At 54.7% G+C, this 24,153-nt stretch overlaps 1 protein-coding gene across 6 annotated transcripts in view; it reads left to right on the forward strand.

Moving 5' to 3' along the window:
• Window positions 1-24,153, forward strand: part of AP3B2 (adaptor related protein complex 3 subunit beta 2) — a 64,915-nt gene that overhangs the window by 19,014 nt on the left and 21,748 nt on the right. For all 6 annotated transcript variants that reach the window (XM_048865927.2, XM_048865929.2, XM_048865925.2 and 3 more), the window contains exons 2-17: window positions 5,766-5,841; window positions 7,161-7,235; window positions 7,892-7,987; window positions 10,316-10,476; window positions 15,598-15,664; window positions 16,149-16,331; window positions 17,172-17,348; window positions 18,137-18,234; window positions 18,712-18,766; window positions 19,088-19,159; window positions 19,548-19,610; window positions 20,959-21,091; window positions 21,558-21,667; window positions 22,585-22,761; window positions 23,445-23,631; window positions 23,812-23,930. In XM_048865927.2, coding sequence (XP_048721884.1) covers window positions 5,766-5,841; window positions 7,161-7,235; window positions 7,892-7,987; window positions 10,316-10,476; window positions 15,598-15,664; window positions 16,149-16,331; window positions 17,172-17,348; window positions 18,137-18,234; window positions 18,712-18,766; window positions 19,088-19,159; window positions 19,548-19,610; window positions 20,959-21,091; window positions 21,558-21,667; window positions 22,585-22,761; window positions 23,445-23,631; window positions 23,812-23,930 — 1,849 coding nt within the window. The remainder of the gene's footprint in view (window positions 1-5,765; window positions 5,842-7,160; window positions 7,236-7,891; window positions 7,988-10,315; window positions 10,477-15,597; window positions 15,665-16,148; window positions 16,332-17,171; window positions 17,349-18,136; window positions 18,235-18,711; window positions 18,767-19,087; window positions 19,160-19,547; window positions 19,611-20,958; window positions 21,092-21,557; window positions 21,668-22,584; window positions 22,762-23,444; window positions 23,632-23,811; window positions 23,931-24,153) is intronic.

A 24,153-nucleotide genomic window follows, 5' to 3' on the forward strand; every position in this document is an offset into this window, starting at 1 on the left:
TTCATTAATGACTTCGATAATGGAGTGGGGAGTATGCTTATAAAACTTGCAGATGACACCAAGCTGGGAGGGGTTGCAAGCACTTTGGTGGGCAGGATTAGAGTTCAAAATGACCTTGATAAATTGGAGGATTGGTCTGAAATCAACAAGATGAAATTCAATAAAGACAAGTGTAGAGTACTACACATAGGAAAGAAAAATCAAATGCACAACCATAAAATGAGAAATAACTGACTAGGCAGCAGTACTGCTGGAGAGGATCCGGGGGTTATAGTGGATCACAAATTGAATATGAGTCAACAATGTGATGCAGTTGTGAAAAAAGGCTAATAGTATTCTGTGGTGTACTAACAGGAATGTTGTATGTAAGACACAGGGGATAATTATCCTGCTCTACTCAGCACTGGTGAGGCCTCAGCTGGAGTATTTTGTCCAGTTCTGGGCCCACATTTTAAGAAATTTTTAGACGTCCGGAGAAGAGCGACCAAAATGATAACAAGTTTGGAAAACCTGACCTATGAGGAAAGGTGAAAAAACTGGGTATGTTTAGTCTTGAGAAAAAGACTGCGGGGGACCTGATAACAGTCTTCCAATATGTTAAAGGCTGTTATAAGGAGGACAATGATCAATTGTTCTCCATGTCCACTGAATGTAGGCCAAGAAGTAATGGGCATAATTTGCAGAAGAGGAGATTTAGCTTAGATATTAGGAAAAGCTTTCTAACTTTAAGGATAGTTAAATACCAGAACAGGCTTCCAAGGAAGGTGTGGAATCCCCATCACTGAAGGATTTTAAGAATGGACAAATACCTATTAGGGATCATCTAGGTTTACCTGGTTTGGCCTCAGAGCAGGGGCTGGACTTGATGCCCTCTCGAGGTCCCTTCCGGGCCCACATTTCTATGATTGTATGTTCTGAGCCGTGGGAACCTGTTGTATCCTGACTGAAGCAAGTGGTAGTTATGACTGAACTGGATTCTTTAGCCAAATTAACTTGCAAACTATAACCTGCTCTGTCGGCCTGTTGCTTTCCTGGTTCTGCCCCTCTGATCCCCTGATTGTTCCCAGACATGTATTGCATCTACTCACTGCTGCTCTGTTCACAGATTATAAGGCCAGAAGAAATCATTGTGATCATCTTATCTGACCCCCCTGTACAACACAGGCCATAAGGCTTCCCTGTATTACTCCCTGCTTCAAGTACAGTATCTGTGCTTGAACTAGAGCAGATCTTTTTTAGAAAGACATCCAGTCTTGATTTAAAAATTACCAGTGATGGAGTATCCACCATGGCCCTTGGTAAATTGTTCCAACAGTTAATTACCTCATTGTTAAAAATTCACGCCTTATTTCCCATCTGAATTTGTCTAGTTTCAACTTCCAGCCATTGGATCTTGTTAGACCTTTGTCTGCTAGATCAAAGAGCCTGGTGTCAAATATTTGTTCGCCGTGTAGGGCAAAGGAAGAGAAATGATGCTTGAGAACTTACTAGAGTTTGATTTTTTTTTTATGCCTATTTCCTTTGTCTATTTTGACATGTGACGCTGACAATTTATGTTTTAAAGGTTATAAAGCTTTAACTTTCTGACTCTTGACCTCTACTGTCATTAAATAATTGTCTGACCCCCTCTCCCCGTATAAGTTTCCACAAACCCGAACAATTAAATAGATAAAAATAGACAGATATGCTTAAAAATGAACATCGATTTTATCAGTTGAAATTATAAAAATACAAATTGCGCTACTTTCAGACTGTGACCAACTCGGCCCTTCCCCTTCTCTTGCACAGCTCCTTGCATCTCTCCCTGTGAGGCCTGTTCCGTTAGCGCCTGTCTCCTGCAGAGAAGAGCAGCGTGTGTAATTCCATCTCTCTCGCAGTTTGAATCAGGTCCATTGTGAGCAGTCCCTGCTGCTGGGAAGTGGCTCTGAGGGGCACCTCTCTGTGACCTGGGGCAGCCTCCTTGCTGTGGCATTGGCAGTGGGGTTCCTGTTCTAGAAGGGAGGAGGAGAGCTTTGGGTGCTGGCCTCCTTAGGCCAGGTCCCAGGACTAACCCCCATCAGGGCTCAGGGGCAGCTGGAAGGACGGATGAAATCCCAAAGCTGGAGGGAAAGGGGTAGTGGAAACTGCTTACAGCTGTGAGCCTAAATACAGGAGAGGCAGGGGGATGGGAGACATTCCCTCTCCTTCCTTCCCCCCCAATAATCCCACCACAAACTCGGCATCCACAGCACATATAGCAGCTGCCATGCTGTGGGCTGGGCCAAGTCCCTGCTGTGACAGCCAGCGATCGGTATGTGGCATGGCCCTGCCCAGGATGAGCCAGGCGCTGTGACCCACTGCTCTGAGCTGGCCCCCTTTCTTTGCAGGGGCCAGTGCTGAGAGATAAAATGGCTGCTGTGTGCTGTACATGCTGCCTGTGCCTGGCCCCATGCCACAGGTGGGTGGAGTGCCAGCTGCAGGAAAGGTTTCCCTGGGCAGAGTTTATGGCTGCAGCACTGAGCTCTCCAGCTCAGTTTAACTGCTCTGAGGGAGTCTGAACCCAGCCATGCTTTTGGGGTACAGCGTGTGATTGGAATGGGGGGCAGTACTGGCAGGCTTCCATGGATCCTGGATCCAAGAGCAGGGCTGGCCCAGCTCCTTACCCTGGACAAGTGACTTCCCCCAGAGGATCTGGCCTGATCCTTCACCCCACCCAGGCTAAGGTTCGAAAGATCTCCTGACCTCGCTGTCTGTTAATTCCCTGGCTTCCCCAGGACAGAGAGTGGAACCCCAGCTCCCCCAAGGGCTAGAGCAGAACCCAGCAGGCTGGGCGCTCTCTCTTCAACCACAGAGTGCACAGAGCAGCCTGCTGCAGCCAGCGTCAGGGAAAGGAGTGAATTGGCCTGGCTAATGCACGTTGTTAGCTGACTCACCCCAGGCCTGAGCACTCTGGGAGGTGGGGGGTGCTCATCCTATCAGCTGGCGAATGCAGTATTCCTACTTCAGCTGTCCAAAAGCCAGGAGTTTGGGCCCCAGAATCATGAGATTTTAAAACCAGTGCATTTGGGGCGGGGGCTGGGGGTTCTTCGCCTTCTGGGTTCTGAGCCTTTCAGTTATGCTTGGATCATGTCCAGCTTTTCTGCACGTCCAGGAGGGCTGCTAACATAACCCTTTCTCTAAATGAAAGCTGAGATTGTCCCGTACTCACAGGAATTAGGTGCTGGGGCTTTGAATCAAATACCAAATATCCTGAAACTCCCAATCAAACTGTGAGAGCTAGCAGCCAGCGAATCGCTCTTTGGTGCCCTGGATCAGGGGAACCAGCCAGCAGGCATCCCCAGAATCTCCCTCTGCTGAGCCTTCATGGTCTGACAGTGGATCACATCCCCAGCTATCACTGGGGGGCCAGGACCTTGTGTCAGATATGGGGTATTTCAGATACCCACCAGCTGCTGCCGGGATGTACCAGAAATGAGCCACCCAGAGCCAAGAGGATCCATCAAAGCATCCAGCCTCTGAGGGGCTCGCCAACCCCTGTCCCTGGACAGGAACACTTTCCAGTCTGCCTGTTGCTAGATCGTCATTGCTATTCCACTGGTACTCAGTCAGTTGATGGGCCAGAGACCCATAAAGCTTTGGAAGGTGGCAGCATATCAGATCTGTGGCATGTATACGTCCATGCTGTGGGATGGGGGGCAGAGGGTATCGCCCGTCAGCCTACTAGCAGGGCATGGTCTTCTCTCTGCGGCTGTGTGCATAAGAACATAAAAATGGCCATACTGGGTCAGACCAATGGTCCATCCAGCCCAGTATCCTGTCTTCTGACAGCGGCCAGGTGCTCCAGAGGGAATGAACAGAACAGGGCAATGATCAAGTGATCCATCCCTTGTCGTCCAGTCCCAGCAACTGGCTATCAGAAATTTAGGGACACCCAGAGCATGGGGTTGTATCCCTGACCATCTTGGCTAATAGCCATTGATGGATGTATCCCCCCATGAACTTATCTCATTCTTTTTTGAACCCGGTTATAGTTTTAGCCTTTTGTTTGTTTTAAACCTGCTGTCTATTAATTTCATCTGCGTGACCCCAGGTTCTTGTGTTATGTGAAGGGGTAAATAACCTTTCCTTATTCACTTTCTCCAACCATTCATGATTTTATAGACCTCTATCATATCCCCCCTTAGTCATCTCTTTTATAAACTGAACAGTTCCAGTCTTTCAAATATCTCCTCATATGGAAGATGTTCCAGACACCTAATAATTTTTGTTGCCCTTTTCTGAACCTTTTCCAATTCCAATATATCTTTTTTTGAGATGGGGCCACCAGAACTGCACACAGTATTCAGGGTATGGGCATACCATGGATTTATGTAGTGGCATTGTGATATTTTCTGTTTTATCATCTATCCCTTTCCTAATGGTTTCTAACTTTCTATTCGCTTTTTTGACGGCCATTGCACATGGAGCGGATGTTTTCAGAAAACTGTCCACAATGATCTTTCTTGAGTGGTAACAGTTAATTTAGACCCCATCATTTTGTATGTCTAGTTGGGATTATGTTTTCCAATGGGCATTACTTTGCATTTATCAACATTGAATTTCATCTGACATTTTGTTGCCCAGTTACCCAGTTTTGTGTGATCCCTTTGTAACTCTTCGCAGTCAGCTTTGGACTTAACTATCTTGAGTAATTTTGTAGCATCTCCAACCTTTGCCACCTCACTGTTTACCCCTTTTTCCAGATCATTTATGAATATGTTGAACAGCACTGGTCCCAGTACAGACCCCTGGGGGACACCACTATTTACCTCTCTCCTTTCTGAAAACTGACCATTTATTCCTACCCTTTGTTTCCTGTCTTTTAACTAGTTACTGGTCCATGAGAGGACCTTCCCTCTTATCCCATGACAGCTTATTTTGCTTAAGTGCCTCAAAGGCTTTCTAAAAGTCCAAGGACACTACATCCACTGGATCCCCCTTGTCCATATATTTGTTGACCCCCCTCCAAGAATTCTAAGAGATTGGTGAGACACGATTTCCCTTTACAAAAGCTGTGTTGGCTCTTCTCCATCAGATTTTGCTCATCTATGTGTCAGAATTTATCAGACGCAGTCATGCACCCAGCATTGGGGTACTGGGGAGGGCTACACCTCTGGTGATGGGGACTTCCTAGGGGGTCATTAACAGCCTGGCTTTGCACAGTGATCACAGTGCCACTTGGAATCCTGTGGGGCATTATCACATGCATCTGGAAAAAGAGACCGCTTTCTCCTGGCAGTGTGCTAGAACCCAGGAGTCCGGGCTCCTATTGCCAGCTCTGGCCTGGGCTGAGTCACTGCCCTCTCTGCCTCTGTTTCCCCGTCTGTGAAAGGTGGGTGATGTAGACAATGAATTGTCAAGTGCTGCCAGCTCCTCCATTGGAAGGGGCCAGGCAGAGGGGTATCTGCTTCAGCTGCAGCACTGGGGGGAGGGGTTCCTGCTTTTCCAGGGTCCCCCAGAGAGCATGTGGTCTGAACTCCCTTGTGGGGCAGTGACTCAGCCTGAGTAGCACACGGCTGTGGCTGCAGTTACTGCTCAGTGGCGCCTGTGGAGCCCTTGAGCGGTCAGCCTCATCAGCTACCCCCACCCCCACTGGCTGGGGCAGGACTGGGGGCAGTGGCTGTGTTCATGCTCACTTGTGGGCTGGTGTATGTGGCGTACGCCATGGCTGTGCATGGCTGAGAGCTGCTAAACCTCGTTGCATCTGTGCCTGCTCGGCTGGTGACAAGGCTCCCTGTGACTTGCAGACACGATGACCTGAAGGAGATGCTGGACAGTAACAAGGACTCACTGAAGCTGGAGGCCATGAAGAGGATTGTGGCTGTGAGTGTCTCCCGCAGGGCGGGGTGGGGGTGGGGCACTGAGGCATGGCCTGAGTGCCAGGAGCTCCTGAGTCCCAGCCCCAGCAGTGATAGCGTCACTGTGCAACCTGAGCCAGTCGCTGCCCTGCTGTGCCTCAGTGTCCCCTCTGTGGAGTTTCCCTCCCCACTGTCTTTTGTTCCCAAAGCTCATGTTTCAGGGCTTCACACAGCCACCTGCAGGGGTCAGGAAGGGTCTCTCCCCCACACATTGTATTCTGGGTTTAGGAGGTTTTTTTGGTCTCCTTCCTCTGAAACATGAGGGATGGCCACAGCTGCAGAGGGGACTCTGGGCGGGGTGGGCCAGGCTATGAGGTGGCACTGAGCACTGTCTCTCTCAGGTGCTTGGCTGCCTGGTTCTTCCCACATGCTCAGGGTCTCACTGATCACCATATGAGGGGTCAGGAAGGAATTTCCCCCCAGATCCGATTGGCAGGGACCTTGGGGGTTTCACCTTCCTCTGCAGCATGGGGGTGCGGGTCACTTGCCAGGATTATCTGGGTGTATCTAATTAACCATTTCCCTGCCATTGAGGGGGCCTCGGGCACTGGTGCCCCTTAGTCGCTCCTGTTCTCTGCCTGTGGCACGTACTATCTAGGCGCCTGTGGACTGTGAATCCTTGGTCAAATTTCAGAGGGTGGGTTTAGTGTGCAGGTGGGGGGTGGTGTATGTGTGAGATGCAGGAGAGCAGACTGGAGGATCTGGTGGTCCCTTCTGGCCTTAAACCCTCGCCACGTATGAATCATCCTCCCCGTTCCCAGATGGGGAGACTGAGGCACAGAGAGAAAAAACCTCCCTGAGATCATGCAGTGAGTCGATCTCAGAGCTAGGAATAGAACTTGATCCCTCCTGGCTCCCAGCCCTGGGCTCGTTTCCCCAGACTGCACTGTTCTGCTATCCCTCCCGCCATGTTAGTAGCCCCCCACCCCTCCGACTTTCTAGAGCTGGACAGCAGCCAGCTCCTCTGGCTGTAGCCCGTTGGCTGTGCCCCATTGTTCTCTGCTAAAGGGACTCGGAGCGGATCAGGTGTCTGGGCGCTCATGCCCTCTAGTGGTGGGAGTCCTAGAGTGGGGCTCTGAGACCACATACTGCTGTTATTATCATGTGTATTGTGATGGAGCCTCAGGGCCCCAATCATGGATCAGGGCCCCATTGTGCTATGTGTTGTAAACACACACACCCCAAGCTAGTGGGGTTCTGCTTTCTAGCCCAGGTGCTGGGCACAGGGGCTGTGACGCCTGCAGATGTGTTGTCGGGTCACAGTCTTCTTTCTCATGTCCCCAGATGATCGCCAGGGGGAAGAATGCGTCCGACCTCTTCCCAGCTGTCGTCAAAAATGTGGCTTGCAAGAACATTGAGGTGAGCTTCTCCTTCGGGGTCATAGCAACTTGCGAGCCAGCAGGGGACAGCGTTTGGCGGGGGCGGTATCTGCTGTGGGGTTGCTTGCGGCTTGTATGGGTCTGATCTGCACACATATGCCAGGCAGGAAACTGCTCCCATATGGGGGCACCCGCTCCCTGTCCTAAGTGGCAAGCTGGCTTTGAGGGGCCCCCATAACAGCCAGTGGAACCCTGCTGCCCTCTGTGGCAGCAATGGCCAGGTCGGGTTGCCTGGAGGGCTATGGGCTTGTGGCACCCTGAGACTTGGCAGCAGGGTGGCCATGTGGTGAGAGATGGACGTGGGACGGCATCCCAGCCCAGGATTGCAGGAGGCGCCAGAATCCGGCCCAGACCCCGCCGCAGCAAAGAGGATTCTGGGAGAAGCAGCTGTTGTGATGCACTCAGCTTGCTTAACAGAACTTCCCTGTGACATCCCTCATACCCAATCCCTCTGAGCTCAAGCCCTCCTGCCTCTGCCCCCCGCCCCGATACCCTGGGCCTCTAGATGTGGGGGCAATCGCCCCTCTTCGCTGGCACGGGTGGCAGTGGAGGAAGCCATGGGGGTGGGGAGCAGACAGGATGGGAGGATTTGGAGCCTGGTTGACAAGGTTCGGTCTCTGCCCGCGTGTCTGGCAGGTGAAGAAGCTGGTTTATGTCTACCTGGTCCGCTACGCGGAAGAACAGCAGGACCTGGCCCTGCTCTCCATCTCCACTTTCCAGCGTGGACTAAAGGTCAGGGGTCACGGATGGAGGCGGGGACTGGAGTGTGGGCACCTCAGGGGCTTACGGTGGGCTGGGGGATGGTGCCACCTGTTTTCCAGCAAGGACAGAAGTAGATGGCTCTGCTGGTGCTCACTGCTGGGATTGGGGTGGTCTTGCTTGGCCTTAGCTTACAGAGCTGGCTTTTGTACGCCCCCCCACTCACCTGCGCCCCCACACACCTGCACACCCCCACACCCAAGCCTAGACTAAAGGCAATCGAGAAACAGACACCTCGGGCATCCTGCTGTGGCCCTGTAGCTATAAGCCCTCCCCAGCGCGGGGCCCTCCCCGGAGCAAGACTCAGACACACTTCTCTGGCTCCTATCGTCCAGCTGACCTGAGAGTTGCCCTCTGGAATCTCCCCGGCGCAGCCCCCCCAAGAGACAGGCAGGCAGGGGGGAAGTGAGGAAGTGAGCAGGCTGGGAGGCCAAACGGGGCCTCTGCTGGAAAGTTAGCAATGCCCTAACTGAGGAGCAGCTGCTGCAGCCCTGACATTTGGGGTTATCCAGTGCCCCAGGGAGCAGCCCCGACTCTGTCCCTAATGAGACACCCCCACGGTGTTGCAGTCTGGACTCATCCATGCACTCCACACATACAGACCCAGGGGCTGTCAGCTCAACCTGCTGCAGGTGAGGTAAGGCACAGGTCTCCCAGGGGGCAAATTCTGGCCCTGGCCCCACCTGCCGACATTGGACCACGACTCCTGACGCCCAAGCTGCACTCCAGCCTCTCCCAGTTGGACTGACAGAGAACGAGAGATGTAGTGGGGCGCTCTCTCTGAGGATCCTCCCTAGCAGGCACCCGCCCGTCTCATGCCCATGTGTTACCGTCCCAGTGCCACCCCAGTACAACCTGCTGCCCCTTCGCCCTTGGCACAGCCTGGCGCGGGCTCTGCATGTCACTACAGCACCACAGAGTGAGCCCGGGCAGTGCCTAATCCCTAAGTGCTTTGCTGAGGCTGGCCCCAGGGGATGGCTGGCTCTGCTGGGTTCTGGTGCACAGGCATGTTCGAAGCAATTCCTTGCCTTTCTCCCCTCCATACCAGGTGCCCTTTTGGTGCCCAGCTCCCAAGGGTGCTGCTGTGGAGGAGGAGAGAGCACTGCCCCCGCAGTACCTGTCCACATCTCCGCTTCCCCTCTTGGAGGTGCAGATTGCTCAGAATGAAGCGATAGGCACAAGGGGAGGAACCAGATGGCCCCATGGTGAGGGGCTGTGGGTCTTTCAGGGTGTGTCTACACTGCAGTTAAAACCTGCTGCTGGCCTGTGCCAGCTGCCTCAAGCTCAGGCTGGAGCCTAGACTCTAGGACCCTGCAAGGTGGGAGGGTCCCAGAGCCCGAACACCTCCACCCCATAAACAGCCCCTTAGCCCAAGCCCGAGTCAGCTGGCACAGGCCCTTAGAAGTCCAGTCCCTGAGAGCTGATGGTGGAGGGCCCTGCTGTGGATGGTATGTGCTTCTGTCATGTGGATCCGGGGCTCCAGTGCTACCCTGGGGACTAGTGGGTAGAAAAACTCAAAGGGGCCCCTGGCAGAGAGGTCGCTGCACCCCAGCCGGGCCTTTCCAGGCAGTGGGCAGAGCTCGGCATGTGGGGTTATTGGGCTCTGGGATAGGTGTGAGGCTGTGATCTAGCCGGGGGGAGGCAGGCTGGAGGCAGAGCCAAAGCAGTGGGTTGCATAGGTTGAATGCGCTCGCTCCCTCCCCCTCCCAGCTGCTCACACCTTCCCCAAAGGGTCCCGGTATAAAGCCCTATGTGGGTGGGGGGCCCTACTGGGACCCCTGCCTCTGAGAAGCTATGGGGAAGGCCCAGCTTCTGGCACTGGGAGGCCTGGGGCTCCCATGGGATAGGGCAGGGGTTAGAGAATGGGGTGATGTCGAAAGAGCCAATGCCGGGTTTGTGTCCCTAGTAGATCTGCTATGGAGCCCTTGTGCCCCACTGCTCAGACTGCTGCAGGGACCCCTAGCCATTTACTTCTCCCCACCCCATGGGGCCATCATAATCCTGGTTCCTGGAGGTGCTGAGCAGCACCCACAACTCCAGCTAAATTCCCCAGCACCCCCAGGAGTGAGGCCAGGGATCCGAAGTGGGCACTGGCCAGAGGGATTGCAGATCTGTGTTAAGGAGCGAGAGCCTCGCCTCACAGAGAATCAACTTCCAAGTGCTCAGTGCAGTGCCAAGCGAGTCCCTGGATTCCCTCTGGCAGCCCTGGGTGCTGCTGGGCCCTCACCCTGCCCTAACTGTCAGGAAGAGCGATTTGCTGCGAAGCCTTCCTGGAGCTGCCTCCGTGTCCCCCCACTGCAGGATCCCAACCAGCTGATCCGGGCCAGCGCCCTGCGGGTTCTCTCCAGCATCCGGGTGCCCATCATAGTGCCCATCATGATGCTGGCCATCAAGGAGGCGGCGTCAGACATGTCTCCGTACGTGCGCAAGACGGCTGCTCACGCCATCCCCAAGCTGTACAGGTAACTGGGACAATGGGCTGTGTCCCCACCCTTCACACACCGCCCCCCTTCCTGAAATAGCAAAGCTTTTGACACTGTCTCCCACAGTATTCTTGTCAGCAAGTTAAAGAAGTATGGGCTGGATGAATGCACTATAAGGTGGGTACAAAATTGGCTAGATTGTTGGGCTCAACGGGTAGTGATCAATGGCTCCATGTCTAGTTGGCAGCCAGTATCAAGCAAAGTGCCCAAGGGTTGGTCCTGGGGCCGGTTTTGTTCAATATCTTTATTAATGATCTGGAGGACGGTGTGGATTGCACCCTCAGCAAGTTTGCAGACGACACTAAACTGGGAGGAGTGGTAGATATGCTGGAGGGTAGAGATAGGATACAGAGGGACCGAGACAAATTGGAGGATTGGGCCAAAAGAAATCTGATGAGGTTCAACAAGGACAAGTGCAGAGTCCTGCACTTACGACGGAAGAATCCCATGCACCACTAAAGACTAGGAACCGAATGGCTAGGCAGCAGTTCTGCAGAAAAGGACCTAGGGATTACAGTGGACGAGAAGCTGGATATGAGTCAACAGTGTGCCCTTGTAGCCAAGAAGGCCAATGGCATTTTGGGATGTATAAGTAGGGGCATTGCCAGCAGATCGAGGGACGTGATCATTCCCCTCTATCGACATTGGTGAGGGCTCATCTGGAGTACTGTGTCCAGTTTTGGGCCCCACAGTACAAGAAGCATGTGGAAAAATTGGAGAGAGAGTCCAGCGAAGGGCAACAAAAATGATTAGGGGACTGGAACACATGACTTACGAGGAGAGGCTGAGGGAACTGGGATTGTTTAGTCTACAGAAGAGAAGAATGAGGGGAGATTTGATAGCTGCTTTCAACTACCTGAAAGGTGGTTCCAAAGAGGATGGATCTAGACTATTCTCAGTGGTAGTGGATGACAGGACAAGGAGTAATGGTCTCAAGTTGCAGTGGGGGAGATTTAGGTTGGATATTAGGAAAAACTTTTTCACTAGGAGGGTGGTGAAACGCTGGAATGCGTTACCTAGGGAGGTGGTGGAATCTCCTTCCTTAGAAGTTTTTAAGGTCAGGCTTGACAAATTGGGGATTTAATTGGGGATCGGTCCTGCTTTGAGCAGGGGGTTGGACTAGATGACCTCCTGAGGTCCCTTCCAACCCTGATATTTTATGATTCTAAATACATGCTGCACTCACTTTGCCCACACGTTGCACCTTGCGCCATCATTTACACCGGTGCACAGTGGGGACTCACACCATCAAATCTCAGCCACCCACTTTTTATGGAGGAAGGCATGGGACACAGGGTGATGGTGCCCTGGGGCCTCTTGTGACTTGGTCAGATTGCACGGAATCAGAATTCTGGAATGTGCATGGAGGAATGTGACGTTTTGGGGATCACCCAGACCAGTATGGGGTTCTGTCACCGCCTGCCTTGTGACTTTGGATGCCTTAATGCTGGACTTCTATGACTCAGAGTTCTGAGCCCCTTAGCCAGCCTGCCAGCATAAAGGTCTCACCCTGGCTTCCATCAGCCTAGTTACTCCTGGCAGGGTGACCCCAACAAGCCCTTCTGGTCCTGACTCCCCCCAGATCCATCTGCCTGAGTTCTTAAGTGCCAGACACTGGGACTTTCCTCTCTGGCTCAGCACCCCTGCAGGGGTGAAACCTGGACCCCGGTTATCAGCTCACTTTGCCACAAACAGGGTGCCCCCTGGAGACCTGCATGGGGCATAGATCAACAAGAAGTTTGTTTAATAGAAAAATCATAGATTCAAAGATGGAATAGTCAGGAAGCAAACAGCCGAGTTACACAGAAAATAAACATAAAGGCACGGCCCTGTCTGTACACTTCTCTAGGAGCTAACTTCCCTTCTCTAATACCACTACCTATTGCCTCTGAACAGTCTCCCCACATGCCCCCTGTCGGGGATCCTGTGTTCCATGGACAACACCCCTCTTAGATGCTGGCCCTTCACTTCAACCCCCTTCCCTCTTAACAGGGTTTCCTTTCTCTCAGACTATAGTCGTTCATGGTTACACAAAGAGGGGAAACTCTCCTGCCTTAGTGTTCCAAGACTTGGGTTTTCTTCTCAGTTTCAATGGCTTTCTATTCACTTTAAAGTTGTAAAGCCGTTGTCTTTCCCTCGGTCGTAGGATGCTACGTGCATGGACAGACAGTGGGTGAGGCAATATCTGTTCTTGGACCAGCTGCTGTTGGGAAGAGAGACAAGCTTTTGAACCACCCAGAACTCGTCGTCAGAGCTGGTGTGGAGTTAGTTTTGTGTGAACAGCTAGCTTGGGAGGCGCGCCTCCCTGCCCTATTGCATCTCCATTCTGCTGTGAGGAGATGCTGTGGTAGCACCCTGGTTACAAGTACAGTGTTCTACACATACAGCCCTGCCTACATTCACAGCCAGAACCTGCATACAGATCTCCTACTGACCATCCAGGTCAGAGCATTACCAGCTTTCAGAAAAGACCCTACCTGACATATATTAATACACAAGAACTTGGTATACAGCCAGTAGATTCAACTGCCTATTCTTTGGGGGTCAGACTCCCTGTTCTCTCTTTGGGGACGCAGACGTGCGAGCCCAGGAGCTCCTGTCCCCTGCTGCTCAATGCCAATACAGAGATGCAGCAGGGCATCCTACTGACCACCCCCCCCCCACACACACACACACACAAAAACCCTCATGAACTGCTCCCCCTAGCACCATGGGCAGGAACCGCAGGCACCAGCAGGGACTGTGGGTGAGACGTTTCTCCCATCACACCAACAGCAACAAGGAAATGAATAGTAACTGGAAACGAGACCAGCAGCCAAATGCTTCTGTTTGCTAGGTCAAGCACTGACTGCCCAGATAATGCAGCTATGGTAACTGACAAGCCATCTGGATCCTACTGATACATGGCTGGCATGGAAAACGTCTGGAAGAGCCACTATTGGGCCACTGATGGCCAAGATGTAGGGCTTTGAGCGTGTAGGGATTTGTTTACAGTTTTACAAACCCTCCTATTTAATAGGAATGTTTGGACGGATTTCTTAAAAAAATATATTTTTCAAGGAGATCAGATTTGCGCTATTTCTGGGTTTTGGCTTGGATCTAAACCCTAAAGATACATTCTGGTTCAACCACAGACTCTGGGCCTAGTGCAGGGTAAGATTCTCTGGCTCCTGTGATGCAGGAGCTTGGCCTAGCCAATCCTAATGCAGTCTGGCCTTCCAATCCATGGATCTAGAAGCACTCCCAGGACTGTTTTTGCGAACTTTGCGGCCTTGTGCTGGCATAAGCAAACCCGTGGGGGTTAAACTAGCAAGAAACTGGCTACGGTCTGTTTTTGTTCTTCCAGCAGAGAGTAAAACAGCGGAAGCAAATAAACGGGCGGAATAAGAGTGAAAAGTCAATTTGAATTTTTTTTTTTTTAATTGTTTGTTTTAGCCACTGAGACAGTGTGTGTGATATAGACCAGGAATCCTTGGGCTGAATTCTGGGTGTTTTTGCCCCCTTGTTCATGGTGTAACAGCCCAGAATTTAGCTGTTGGATTTTGTTTCCTGGACATTTCCTTGTCAAAGCCCAGCACTCAGGCCTGCCCCGGGCTATTGGCTCTTTCATAGTCCATAGAATGAATGGACCCAGAAAGCACATGTGGCCTCACAGCATGGATCAATACAGGGCGTAATGAACCAGAGTGGGCAGGACATGACTGTACAATAGGATAGGCTGCTGCAGAAAGGTGACAGAGTGTCTGGTGCTGTCCTAAACTCCAGACAAGAAGGTGCATGTGGGTCAGAGGCAGAGGAATGGAAAGGATAAAGCAGGAGTGACCCAGAATGAACAGTGAATGAACATTCACTGAACCTGGTGTGAAAATCACTGAATGATTATGTGCCTGCATCTCCCGTGTTAAATATTTAACCTTTAGCAATTGTTAGAAGGAACCGAACCGCATTAGCTAAGAAAATTAGAATGGCCAAACAGGGTCAGACCAAAGGTCCATCTAGCCCAGTGTTCTGTCTTCTGACAGTGGCCAATGCCAGGTGCCCCAGAGGGAATGAACAGAACAGATAATCATGAAGTGATCCACCCGCTGTCACTCATTCCCAGCTTCTGGCAAACAGAGGCTAGGGACACCATCCCTGCCCATCCTCGCTAATAGCCATTGATGGACCTATCCTTCATGGATTTATCTAGTTCATTACTTCACCAAACGAAATTAATAGGCATCCCTGTTAGTGTCTTGGCCTTCACAACATCCTGATGCCTATTAATTTTGTTTAGTGACCCCTAGTTCTTGTGTTATGAGAAGGCATAAATAACATGTCCTTATTCACTTTCTCCACACCAGTCATGATTCTGTAGACCTCTATTGTGTCCCCCATTAGTCGTCTCTTTTCCAAGCTGAAAAGTCTCAGTCTTATTAATCGCTCCTCATACGGAAGATGTTCCATATGCCTAAACATTTTTGTTGTCCTTTTCTGAACCTTTTCCAATTCCAATATATCTTTTTTGAGATGGGGCCACCACATCTGTATGTACCAAGATGTGGGCGTACCATGGATTTATATAGTAGCAATATGATATTTTCTGTCTTATTATCTATCCCTTTCTTATTGATTCCCAACATTCTCTCTGCTTTTTTGACTGCTGCTGCACACTGAGTGGTTGTTTTCAGCTGATACCTAGAGGAGGGAGAAATAAGACCGGCAGCCAAACGCTTCATAGGGACCCCTCTCTAATTGGGATCAAGCTGTTTGCTCTGCAGGGAAGCTCAAAGGCCATCTATTTACTGCTTCTGTGAGAGGGGATGGAATTGGGACTGCTCAGCTATGGATCATTGGCCCAACACTGCTAACAACTGATGGAGATTCTCCTTAGCTCATGGGCTAGCAGCAGGGGGATCTGGGGCCTAGCTGCGCTGTTGCAGAGCTGCAAAGATCTGTGCGGGGCAGCACAGCGGATCCTGCCTCATTCTCTTCCAATTCACCACAGTCCTGCCTGCTTCACTTGTCTCCCCTTTCGCTCAGTGGGGCGGGGGATAGGGCTCTCCCAGTACCTCTCCCCTCCCCCTGCTGGTAGCATCATCATCTGACTCTCCCTTGCAGCTTGGATTCAGATCAGAAGGACCAGCTGATTGAAGTGATTGAGAAGCTGCTGGCAGATAAGACCACAGTGAGTGGGGGTGGTGTTCCGGGGTAGCCACATTAACCCCATGGGGTGGGGGCAGAGGGGCACTGTATTATTAAAGGATCCCCTTCCCAAATTTCAGGCAAAGGCCCATCAAATGTACAACTCCAGGGCTCCCAGGAAGATAACCGGGGAGCTGGATTCTTAAAGGGCCAGCATCTGGCCACCCTGGGATAGGGTGCTATTAAACTGTAACCTCACTGACCCTGCTTTCCTGTTGGCTGATCCCAGTCTCCTACCCATGTGCCCTACTGGCAGTGCCTTCAGAGCAGAGTCCTGATAGAAACGCTGCCCTGGGGCTGTCCTTCCATGTCAGGGCTGAGATGGAGCCCTCCCCAGAGCTCCCTGGGGAGAGATCCAGAGACTGCTCCAGTCAGTGGGAAGTGTGAGTAGTGCCCCACAGTGCAAATCACATCACTCTCCCTCCTGCCCTGCCCACCTTGCTACTGCTCTCTCCCCTCTGTCCCAGCTGGTGGCGGGCAGCGTGGTGATGGCCTTCGAGGAGGTTTGCCCCGAGCGCATCGACCTGATCCACAAGAACTACCGGAAGCTGTGCAACCTGCTGATCGACGTGGAGGAGTGGGGCCAAGTGGTGATCATCAACATGCTGACCCGCTACGCGCGCACCCAGTTCCTCAGCCCCAACCAGAACGTGAGTCAGACCAGGGCAGGGGACGCATGACCCCAGCGAGGCAGGGAGGGGAGTTCATACCGGAATAGAGTGCTGAGAGGGAAAAGACTGACTCAGGGGCCTACAGTGTCTCTGTGATAGTGCCAGGCCTCCTAGCCCTGACACACGTGGCTGCACTGCCCATCTCAGAGCCACGGGACCTGAAGCAGCGATGCTCAGTCTGAGGTGACCGGGCAGCATCTGGCTCAGGGTGCCCACGAGCCCCTGCGGCTGTGGCTCCTTGGTGGTGCGCCATACGGTGCTGTCGTGTGGTGGCAACGCAGCATCCCCCCTTAGCTTGGACTAGAAACAAGGCACACGCTGGAGCACGTGAGCTAGGGAAGGGATCCTGCATCCCACGGAGACTGTACACAGAGACAGTGTTTTTCCAAAGCTCTGTTCTACTTCAGCCACAAACTGTGCAGAATCCCTGGATGTGGGTCTCCAGTCTGTGCTATGCAGGAGGTCAGCCTGGGTGATTACCACTCCCCTCTGGATCTGTGTCCCCTCTGGATCATGAAACAACCCCCCTGAAGCTGTCCTGGGGCTCGCACAGGCTGGCCCTGATTTCCCTCCCACATCTTGTCCTCACCGATGCAGGGACCCCTCAGGGTCTTGTCGCTGCTCTGGGGTTGGCTGGGAGACTAGTCCGAGTGGCTGCCAATGGGGCCTGAGAGGAAAAGCCTGAGTTGTAGCAGCTCCTAGTTAGTGTCTCTGGGGTGGGTTTACTGGACTGGGACCTCTGCCTGGCAGAGGGGGCTGCTGAGCAGGAGTTAGTGCTACATCACCGCCTGTGCCCCCCCCCCCAACTGTGCCTGGCAGGAGTCCCTGCTGGAGGAGAACCCGGAGAAGGCCTTCTACGGCTCCGACGAGGAGGACTCCAAGGACGACAAGCCAGACGCAGCCTCTCTGGTGAAGCGCAAGCCCTATGTGATGGACCCTGACCACCGGCTGCTGCTGCGCAACACAAAGCCCCTGCTGCAGAGCCGCAATGCCGCAGTGAGCTACATGGCCCCCTGCCTCACCCTGCCCCCCTCACCACAGAGCCGCAACCCCCCAGTGAGCTACATGCCCCCCCTCACCCTGCCCCCCGCCACAGAGCTGCAACACCACAGTGAGCCCCTCGCTTCTCTCCTTCGCCCTGCCCCCCGAGCCACAATGCCGCAGTGAGCCCCTCGCCCTGCCCCCCACAAGAGCAGCAACGCCATGTGAGCCCTATGCCCCCCCCCAGCCCTTCTCCTCCCACCCTGCCACAGAGCCGCAACACCGTGGGAGCCCCACGACCTCCTGCCACAGAGCTGTAATGACATGGTGAGCCCCTTCACTGCCCTGCGTCCAGGATCCCGTCGGTGTGACGCTTCCCCTCGTGCCTGAGGAGTGACAGGCGGGTTTGCCGGCGCGTGGGGCTCTCCAAGGAAGGAGACACAATTCACAGTGTCCCTGCAGGAGCATGCGCCCGGTGACTCGCTCTGCATCTGAATGGGGACGCGTAGGCCCCAAGCTCAGCAAGCCCCCTGCCCCGACACCGCCGGAGCTCCAGCGCTCTGCCCAGCTGGCCATTGACAGGGGTCTCACTGGGAGCGGTGCTCTCCCACAGGCTGCCCTGCACTGGCTGCTGCCCCAGGGAAACCCGACACGTGAAGGGGCAGTACACAGAAAACGGGATGCCTGTCTCTGCAGTCAGGTGCTTTAAACCCAGCCCTGGGCAGCACTCAGCCTGTAGTGGCTGGCCCATTGCTCGGCGCCCTCCCATGACCTCCTGTCTCTCTCCTCCCCCTCCCACACAGGTGGTGATGGCCGTATCTCAGCTGTACTTCCACCTGGCACCCAAGGCCGAGGTCGGGGTCATTGCCAAGGCACTGGTGCGTCTCCTGAGGAGCCACAGGTCTGCAACTGCTGCAGCTTCTCCTCCTTTCTCCCTTTTCTCCTTCTGTCTTCTGCTCACCCCCCCTCCCCACACCCCCCTTTCTTTCTCTCAAGCAACCACCTGAACTTTCTTCCATGACTTGTTCCAAAGAGGCTGAAGTCTGTGTCACAGGCTGTCAGGGCTCGGGCCCTGCACAGAGCTGCACAGCTCTTCTGATGACTCACCCTGGCAGCCTGACCAGGTGGTTCCTATTGGCTCCATCTCGGGAGTATGAAAGTTTCTGAGATGGAACCAGTGAGGTCCTGGAGGGAGAAACCTCTGAAACATCTTGGGGCAGAATATGAAGCTGGGGCTTGTTATTTCAGTGCGGCGGGGGGGAATTTGACCCAGATTGGGTCAAGCGGAGGAATTGTGTAAGAGCAGCCTGTTGCATGGATTCTCCTTGCTGCCTCACTTCTCCGGGGCCAGCTGATGGATCTCTTTCTCTCCCGGTAGTGAGGTACAGTGGGTGGTGCTGCAGAACGTGGCCACGATGTCCATTAAGCGGCGGGTGAGTCCCGGTTCCCTGCACTTGAGAAATCACCTTTCTTTTCTCTAGAGGCTGGGGCGAGGCTGCAGCATGGGGGCATTTGGGGCTGAGCTCCCCCAAGCCTGGGGCTTGGGTCTGACCCATTCCTGAGCTGTATGCGGGGACTCTGGGATGTCAGATCAGTCCAGTCCATGGGGGCCTGTCTCCAATAGGGGCCAGTGCTAGATGCTGCAGAGAAATCCCCCATCATGCACTTGGCCCGTTGCCCTGTCCCCTGACTGACCCCCAGCTGGCACCCAGCAGGGTAACTGGGCTGCTGCTAAAGCTGCTTTGTCCATGCAGGGGATGTTTGAGCCATATCTGAAGAGCTTCTACATCAGATCCACAGACCCCACCCAGATTAAGATCCTCAAGGTGAGTCAAATGCGCAGGACGGCCTGATGCATGTTCACATCGCGGCATCCCCTACATGCCTCCTGGACATAGCCTGGGCACCGAGCTACCCAAACTCCCCTGCCATAGGTGATCTGCCCCCACCATCCCTGGGAGCTTGTAGGCACTGCCTTCCCTTCTAAACACCGTCTGATCCTCTGGACCCCACGGGGAGCTCCATGTGGCCATGTGTCACCTTCTCCCCGAGCCTGGACATGCACAGTCTGCTGCACCCGGAGTCTGGCTCCTCTCACTCTCCCCGCATGCAGGATCCTTGGAGATACCTCTGTCTCTAGGCACGTGGGGGTAAATCTTTCCATCTCTCTCTCACGCGCACGCTCTTGTGCTGCTCTCTCTCCCCCCCCTTCAGCTGGAAGTTCTCACCAATCTCGCTAACGAAACCAACATCTCCACCATCCTGCGGGAGTTCCAGGTACTCAGGGCAGGGGGCTGGCGGGAGAGCCGGGTGGGGGCGGCATGGGGCAGAGCTGGAAGCATTTCAGCGGTGATGCTGTCAGCATGGGGGTAAAAGAGAGGGGCTTTGGGTGCAGTGTGAGCTCACCTCGATTGCTACCCCCACCTCAGCCGTGAGCAAGAAAAGAACCATTCACAGTCTGGGAGGAGCTACCTGCTGTGGCGAGTGCCCACTATAGAGAGAGAGGAGACCGGGGCTTCTCCCGAGAGCTCAGGGCTTTCAATGCTGCTGCCCTGCAGGCTCACTCTCACAATCTCATCTCCACCCGCCATTGGGAGCTGTCCCCGTTGCCAGAGCTGGGCAGAAAATGGGCTTTTGGGTGGGGGAAGGAAATGGAAAATGGAATGTTTCAATTTGGGAATGCTGCCGTGGTGCCTCATGGGAGTTGGAGTTTGGCTGTTCATGCTCCCATTCTCCTTCATGGGCTGGTCTCCCTGTGGAGACTACATCTCCCAGGATGCACCCCAATAGTGGACGTTCCTGCATGCATCATGGGAGATGGCTGGGGAGCCTGGCCCTACAGTTCCCAAGAGGCTCCATGACAGCTTAGTGCAATCCAAATACTTTGGTTTTCAGCTGCTTGGTTATTCAATGAAAAAATCTACATTTTTCATGAAAAGTAGAGACAGTTTTGATGGAAAATTTGTGGCCAGCCCTACGTGGTCCTGGAGTCGGCTGGCTCTGTTGGGCTTGGCGGTGGCTGTTTCATAGTTAAACACCAAGACTCTGGATGTAGGTTTCTGGGGGCCCAAACCCTTCCCACTTTATTAGCAAAACCCCTTTTTGTTTTTACCCTGGCCTTGGCCCAGCCCCTGCTCCTCACTGGGTTTGGAGAATGGGCGTGGAACTACAGCCCTGGAGGAAGAAGCCAGGTTGTTCTGCAATACATGTGGGGGAAAGCATGTGTATTGGGTCTCATGTAGACTCTTTGGGGCAGAGGCTGAGGTGTCTGTACATGCCCACACAGTGGGCCCGATCCTCATCGGGGCCTCTACGTGCTACTGGAATATAAGTAAATTACTACTTCTGCTGGATGGATTTCCCTAAAATGGGGTGGAAAAGAGAAACGTCCAGCCCTGCCAGGGCCTGTTCCCAAACAAGGGGACTACGGGAGAACCGGGCATTACAGACAGCCGTGTGACCTTCGCTACAGCAGCTGCTAGGAACCCTGAGCAAGTGCAGCTGCTGGGAGCCACCCTGCATGTCGTCTGAGGCCGCACCATCAGCTCTCAGATGGGGCTGCTCCAGCATGGTGTCCTGACTCCCGGTGCATGCTGGGAAAGCTGCCATGCCTCTTGTCCCACAGACCTACATCCGGAGCATGGACAAGGACTTTGTAGCTGCCACCATCCAGGCCATCGGGCGCTGTGCCACAAACATCGGGAAGGTCCGAGACACCTGCCTGAACGGCCTTGTTCAGCTTCTCTCCAACAGGGATGGTGAGAGCCTGGGGGCAGAGAGGGGCTAGGGGGAGCTGTCCAGAGCTTGCAGTGGAAGATCCAGCAATGAGTGATAGTCAGAACCATTCACAGCCTGGGAGGAGCTATCTGCTCCTCCTGTGTCTCGGACCTTCCCGTCACCAGCCCGGGACGATCCGACTGGGTGTGAGGAGGCCATGGGCTGGGGAGAGCTGGCGGAAGGGGCGCCCTGTGCTGGGACGTTCTTCTGGGAGTTAAATGTCTGATTGAGCAAATTTCCACAGCTGCATGTTGTCAGCATCCCAGTGTTCGGTAGCACACCCCTGGCTGAGGCCCCTCACCCACTGACATCCTGCACAGCCTCAACAGAGTGGGGAGAGGAACCACCCCCCCCCCCCCCCGAGCTGGCTGTGGCTGAGTCCTGGCAGTGCGGGGGACGGAGACGTCTCTGCGCTCATTGGCGGGTGGGGATCTCTGTTGCCCGCAGAGCTGGTGGTGGCTGAGTCCGTGGTCGTCATTAAGAAGCTGCTGCAGATGCAGCCCTCTCAGCACAGCGAGATCATCAAGCACATGGCCAAGCTCACCGACAACATCCAGGTACGTCTGGGCTCGGGGCCCAGCTGTTCCCACCGCCAGAGGGGCTGGGGGCTCCAGCTGTATGGGGGTGAGTGTGGAGGGGGCTGTGCTCACAGGGAGGAGGAGGGGTTAGTTCAGGGGGGTCCTTGGTGTCCTAAGCTGCCCTCCCTGTGGAAGTGCTGCCGCCTGTTGCCCCCTTTCTCCCCAAGGGGTGCTGCACTCCGTGTCTGGGTCCCCTGAGTTCGAATCCCCTGTGCCACCAGGGCTGGGACTCCCGTGCCAGCGCTTGCCCCGCGAGGCCTCCTGGAGTCAGGCCTCCCAACGGGAGGGACTGGCCGAGCTCTTCAAACTGCCAGCTCAGCCCCAGCAGGACCCGCTTGCTTCCTGGTGTGGCTGGTGCAGTGGGTGGGCATTGCCAGGCTCCCAGCTGTGTGTGTCCTGGAAGGGGCAGCACTGTGCAGGCCTGCCGCTGTGCTTCCCCAGATGGGCACGGGCAGGCACCCACCTAGGACGCAACCTCAGGGGGGCATCGCTGGAATGGAGTGGGGCCATCTTGTCCTCTCAGACCTCTCTGCCCTGTCCCCATCCCCCCAGGGTCTCTGTGCTTGGGTCCCAGAATTCCCTGTGCTGGGTGCCCCAGTGCAAAGGATCCTGGATGTGCTAGGCAATGCAGCAGCTGGGCCCTGACTGGGAGAAGGAACTGGCTGGGTTGATGGGACTGGGGAGCAGTGGGGGCATTGGGCAGGACCAGCAAATCCTGGCCTAGGGACTCCAGAGCATAGTGGCTGCAGGGTGTGGGCAGGTCTCCCATGGACTGTACTGCACTTGCACCAGCTCTGGGTGACGCTCCTGGCCCCAGCCCGTCCCTCTGGAGCTTGCCCTGGCTGGGTGCAAGGGATTTCGGCAGAGCTGGGGCACTGCCATGTGCCTGTCTGCAGGTGCCCATGGCCCGGGCCAGCATCCTCTGGCTGATTGGCGAGTACTGCGAGCACGTGCCCAAGATCGCGCCTGACGTGCTCCGCAAGATGGCCAAGTCCTTCACCGGCGAGGAGGACATCGTCAAGCTGCAGGTCATCAACCTGGCAGCCAAGCTCTACCTGACCAACTCCAAGCAGGTAAGCACCATCTGGGTGGGCGGGACAGGGAGCGAGTGGCAGTATTGGCAGCTTCCCAGACTGGCTCCAAGACCCTGCTCTCACCACGCAGCTGGCTCTGCCGCGGCAGGCTCCATGCAAAGCGGGCATTGCACACGCAATTAGTGCAGGGCTGGCTGAGCCTGTGCCCCCTGCAGTGGCTTCCCCCAACCGCTGCAAGGAAACTGCGACCATCGCAGCTGTGCCTGGCTCCACCCCACACTGCAGGGCCACCTAGCTGGCCAGTCCCCATGGTGACAGTGCTGGGCGCTCTGGGATAGAGGCGCAGCTGTCTCCAAGTGTCTTGGCCCCTGCCAGACAGTGGGGTGCTGTGGAGACACTTCCGTCTGAAACAGCCTGGCCGGCCAGCTGAGCCTGCAACCCGTGGGCCCAATCCTGCAAGTAACTCTGTGCCAGCTGAAGCTGGGGGATGTGGAGGGCACTCGGCACCTTGCTGGATTGGGCCCACAGTCCCTGCACTTAGGGTTGCCCTGCCCAGTGGGTGATGTTTGGGCTGGGCTCAGGGAATCAGCAGAGCTGGGGTGGGTGCCCTTGGGCAAGTCCCTTCCCCTCCCTGTGCCTCTGTTTCCCCATCTGTGGGGTGGGGAAAGGGTCTGCTCAGCGCGGTAGCCCTGTAAAGTCCCAGCTGCCAAGTGTCGCCATAGAGCAAGCTGCTGACCCAGTACGTGCTGAACCTGGCCAAGTACGACCAGAACTACGACATCCGGGACCGGGCCCGCTTCATCCGCCAGCTCATCGTGCCCACCGAGAAGAGCGGGGCCCTTAACAAATACGCCAAGAAGCTCTTCCTGGCGCAGAAGCCCGCCCCCATCTTGGAGTCCTCCTTCAAAGGTATGGCAAGGTGCACTGGACCCTGGGGTCCCTGTCTGGCTATGAGAGGGGAGCCAGTTCCTCCCAGTAAGGGCTGGGTGATGTCGAACATGGGGCCTGCTGGGCTGTGAGACTGGAAGCCCCTAGGGTGGGGAGTGGGGCCAGGAGGGCTGTGCTCTGAACTCTCCCTTTCTGCTGCAGATCGGGACCATTTCCAGCTTGGCTCGCTCTCACACCTCCTCAATGCCAAGGCAGTGGGCTACCAGGAGCTCCCCGACTGGCCGGACGAGGCCCCCGACCCATCCGTGCGCAATGTGGAGGTACTATGATAGCCGGGCTCTGGGAATGGGGCCTCGTGTTGTGCTCCATTTGTGTGATCCTGGGGAACGGGTGCTCACTGCACTACTCGCAGCCTTGGTCTCAGGGGACCCTGGGCTCTGGTGCGAAGCTCTGGGCAGCTGCTGAACCTCCCAGGTGTCCAGAGACATGGGTGGTTCCTGTCCTGATGCTTAGGGCAGGAGGAGTGGGGTACGGAGTGGAGGG

Source organism: Caretta caretta, chromosome 10 (assembly GCF_965140235.1).
Source record: "Caretta caretta isolate rCarCar2 chromosome 10, rCarCar1.hap1, whole genome shotgun sequence".
NCBI lineage: Eukaryota > Metazoa > Chordata > Testudines > Cheloniidae > Caretta > Caretta caretta.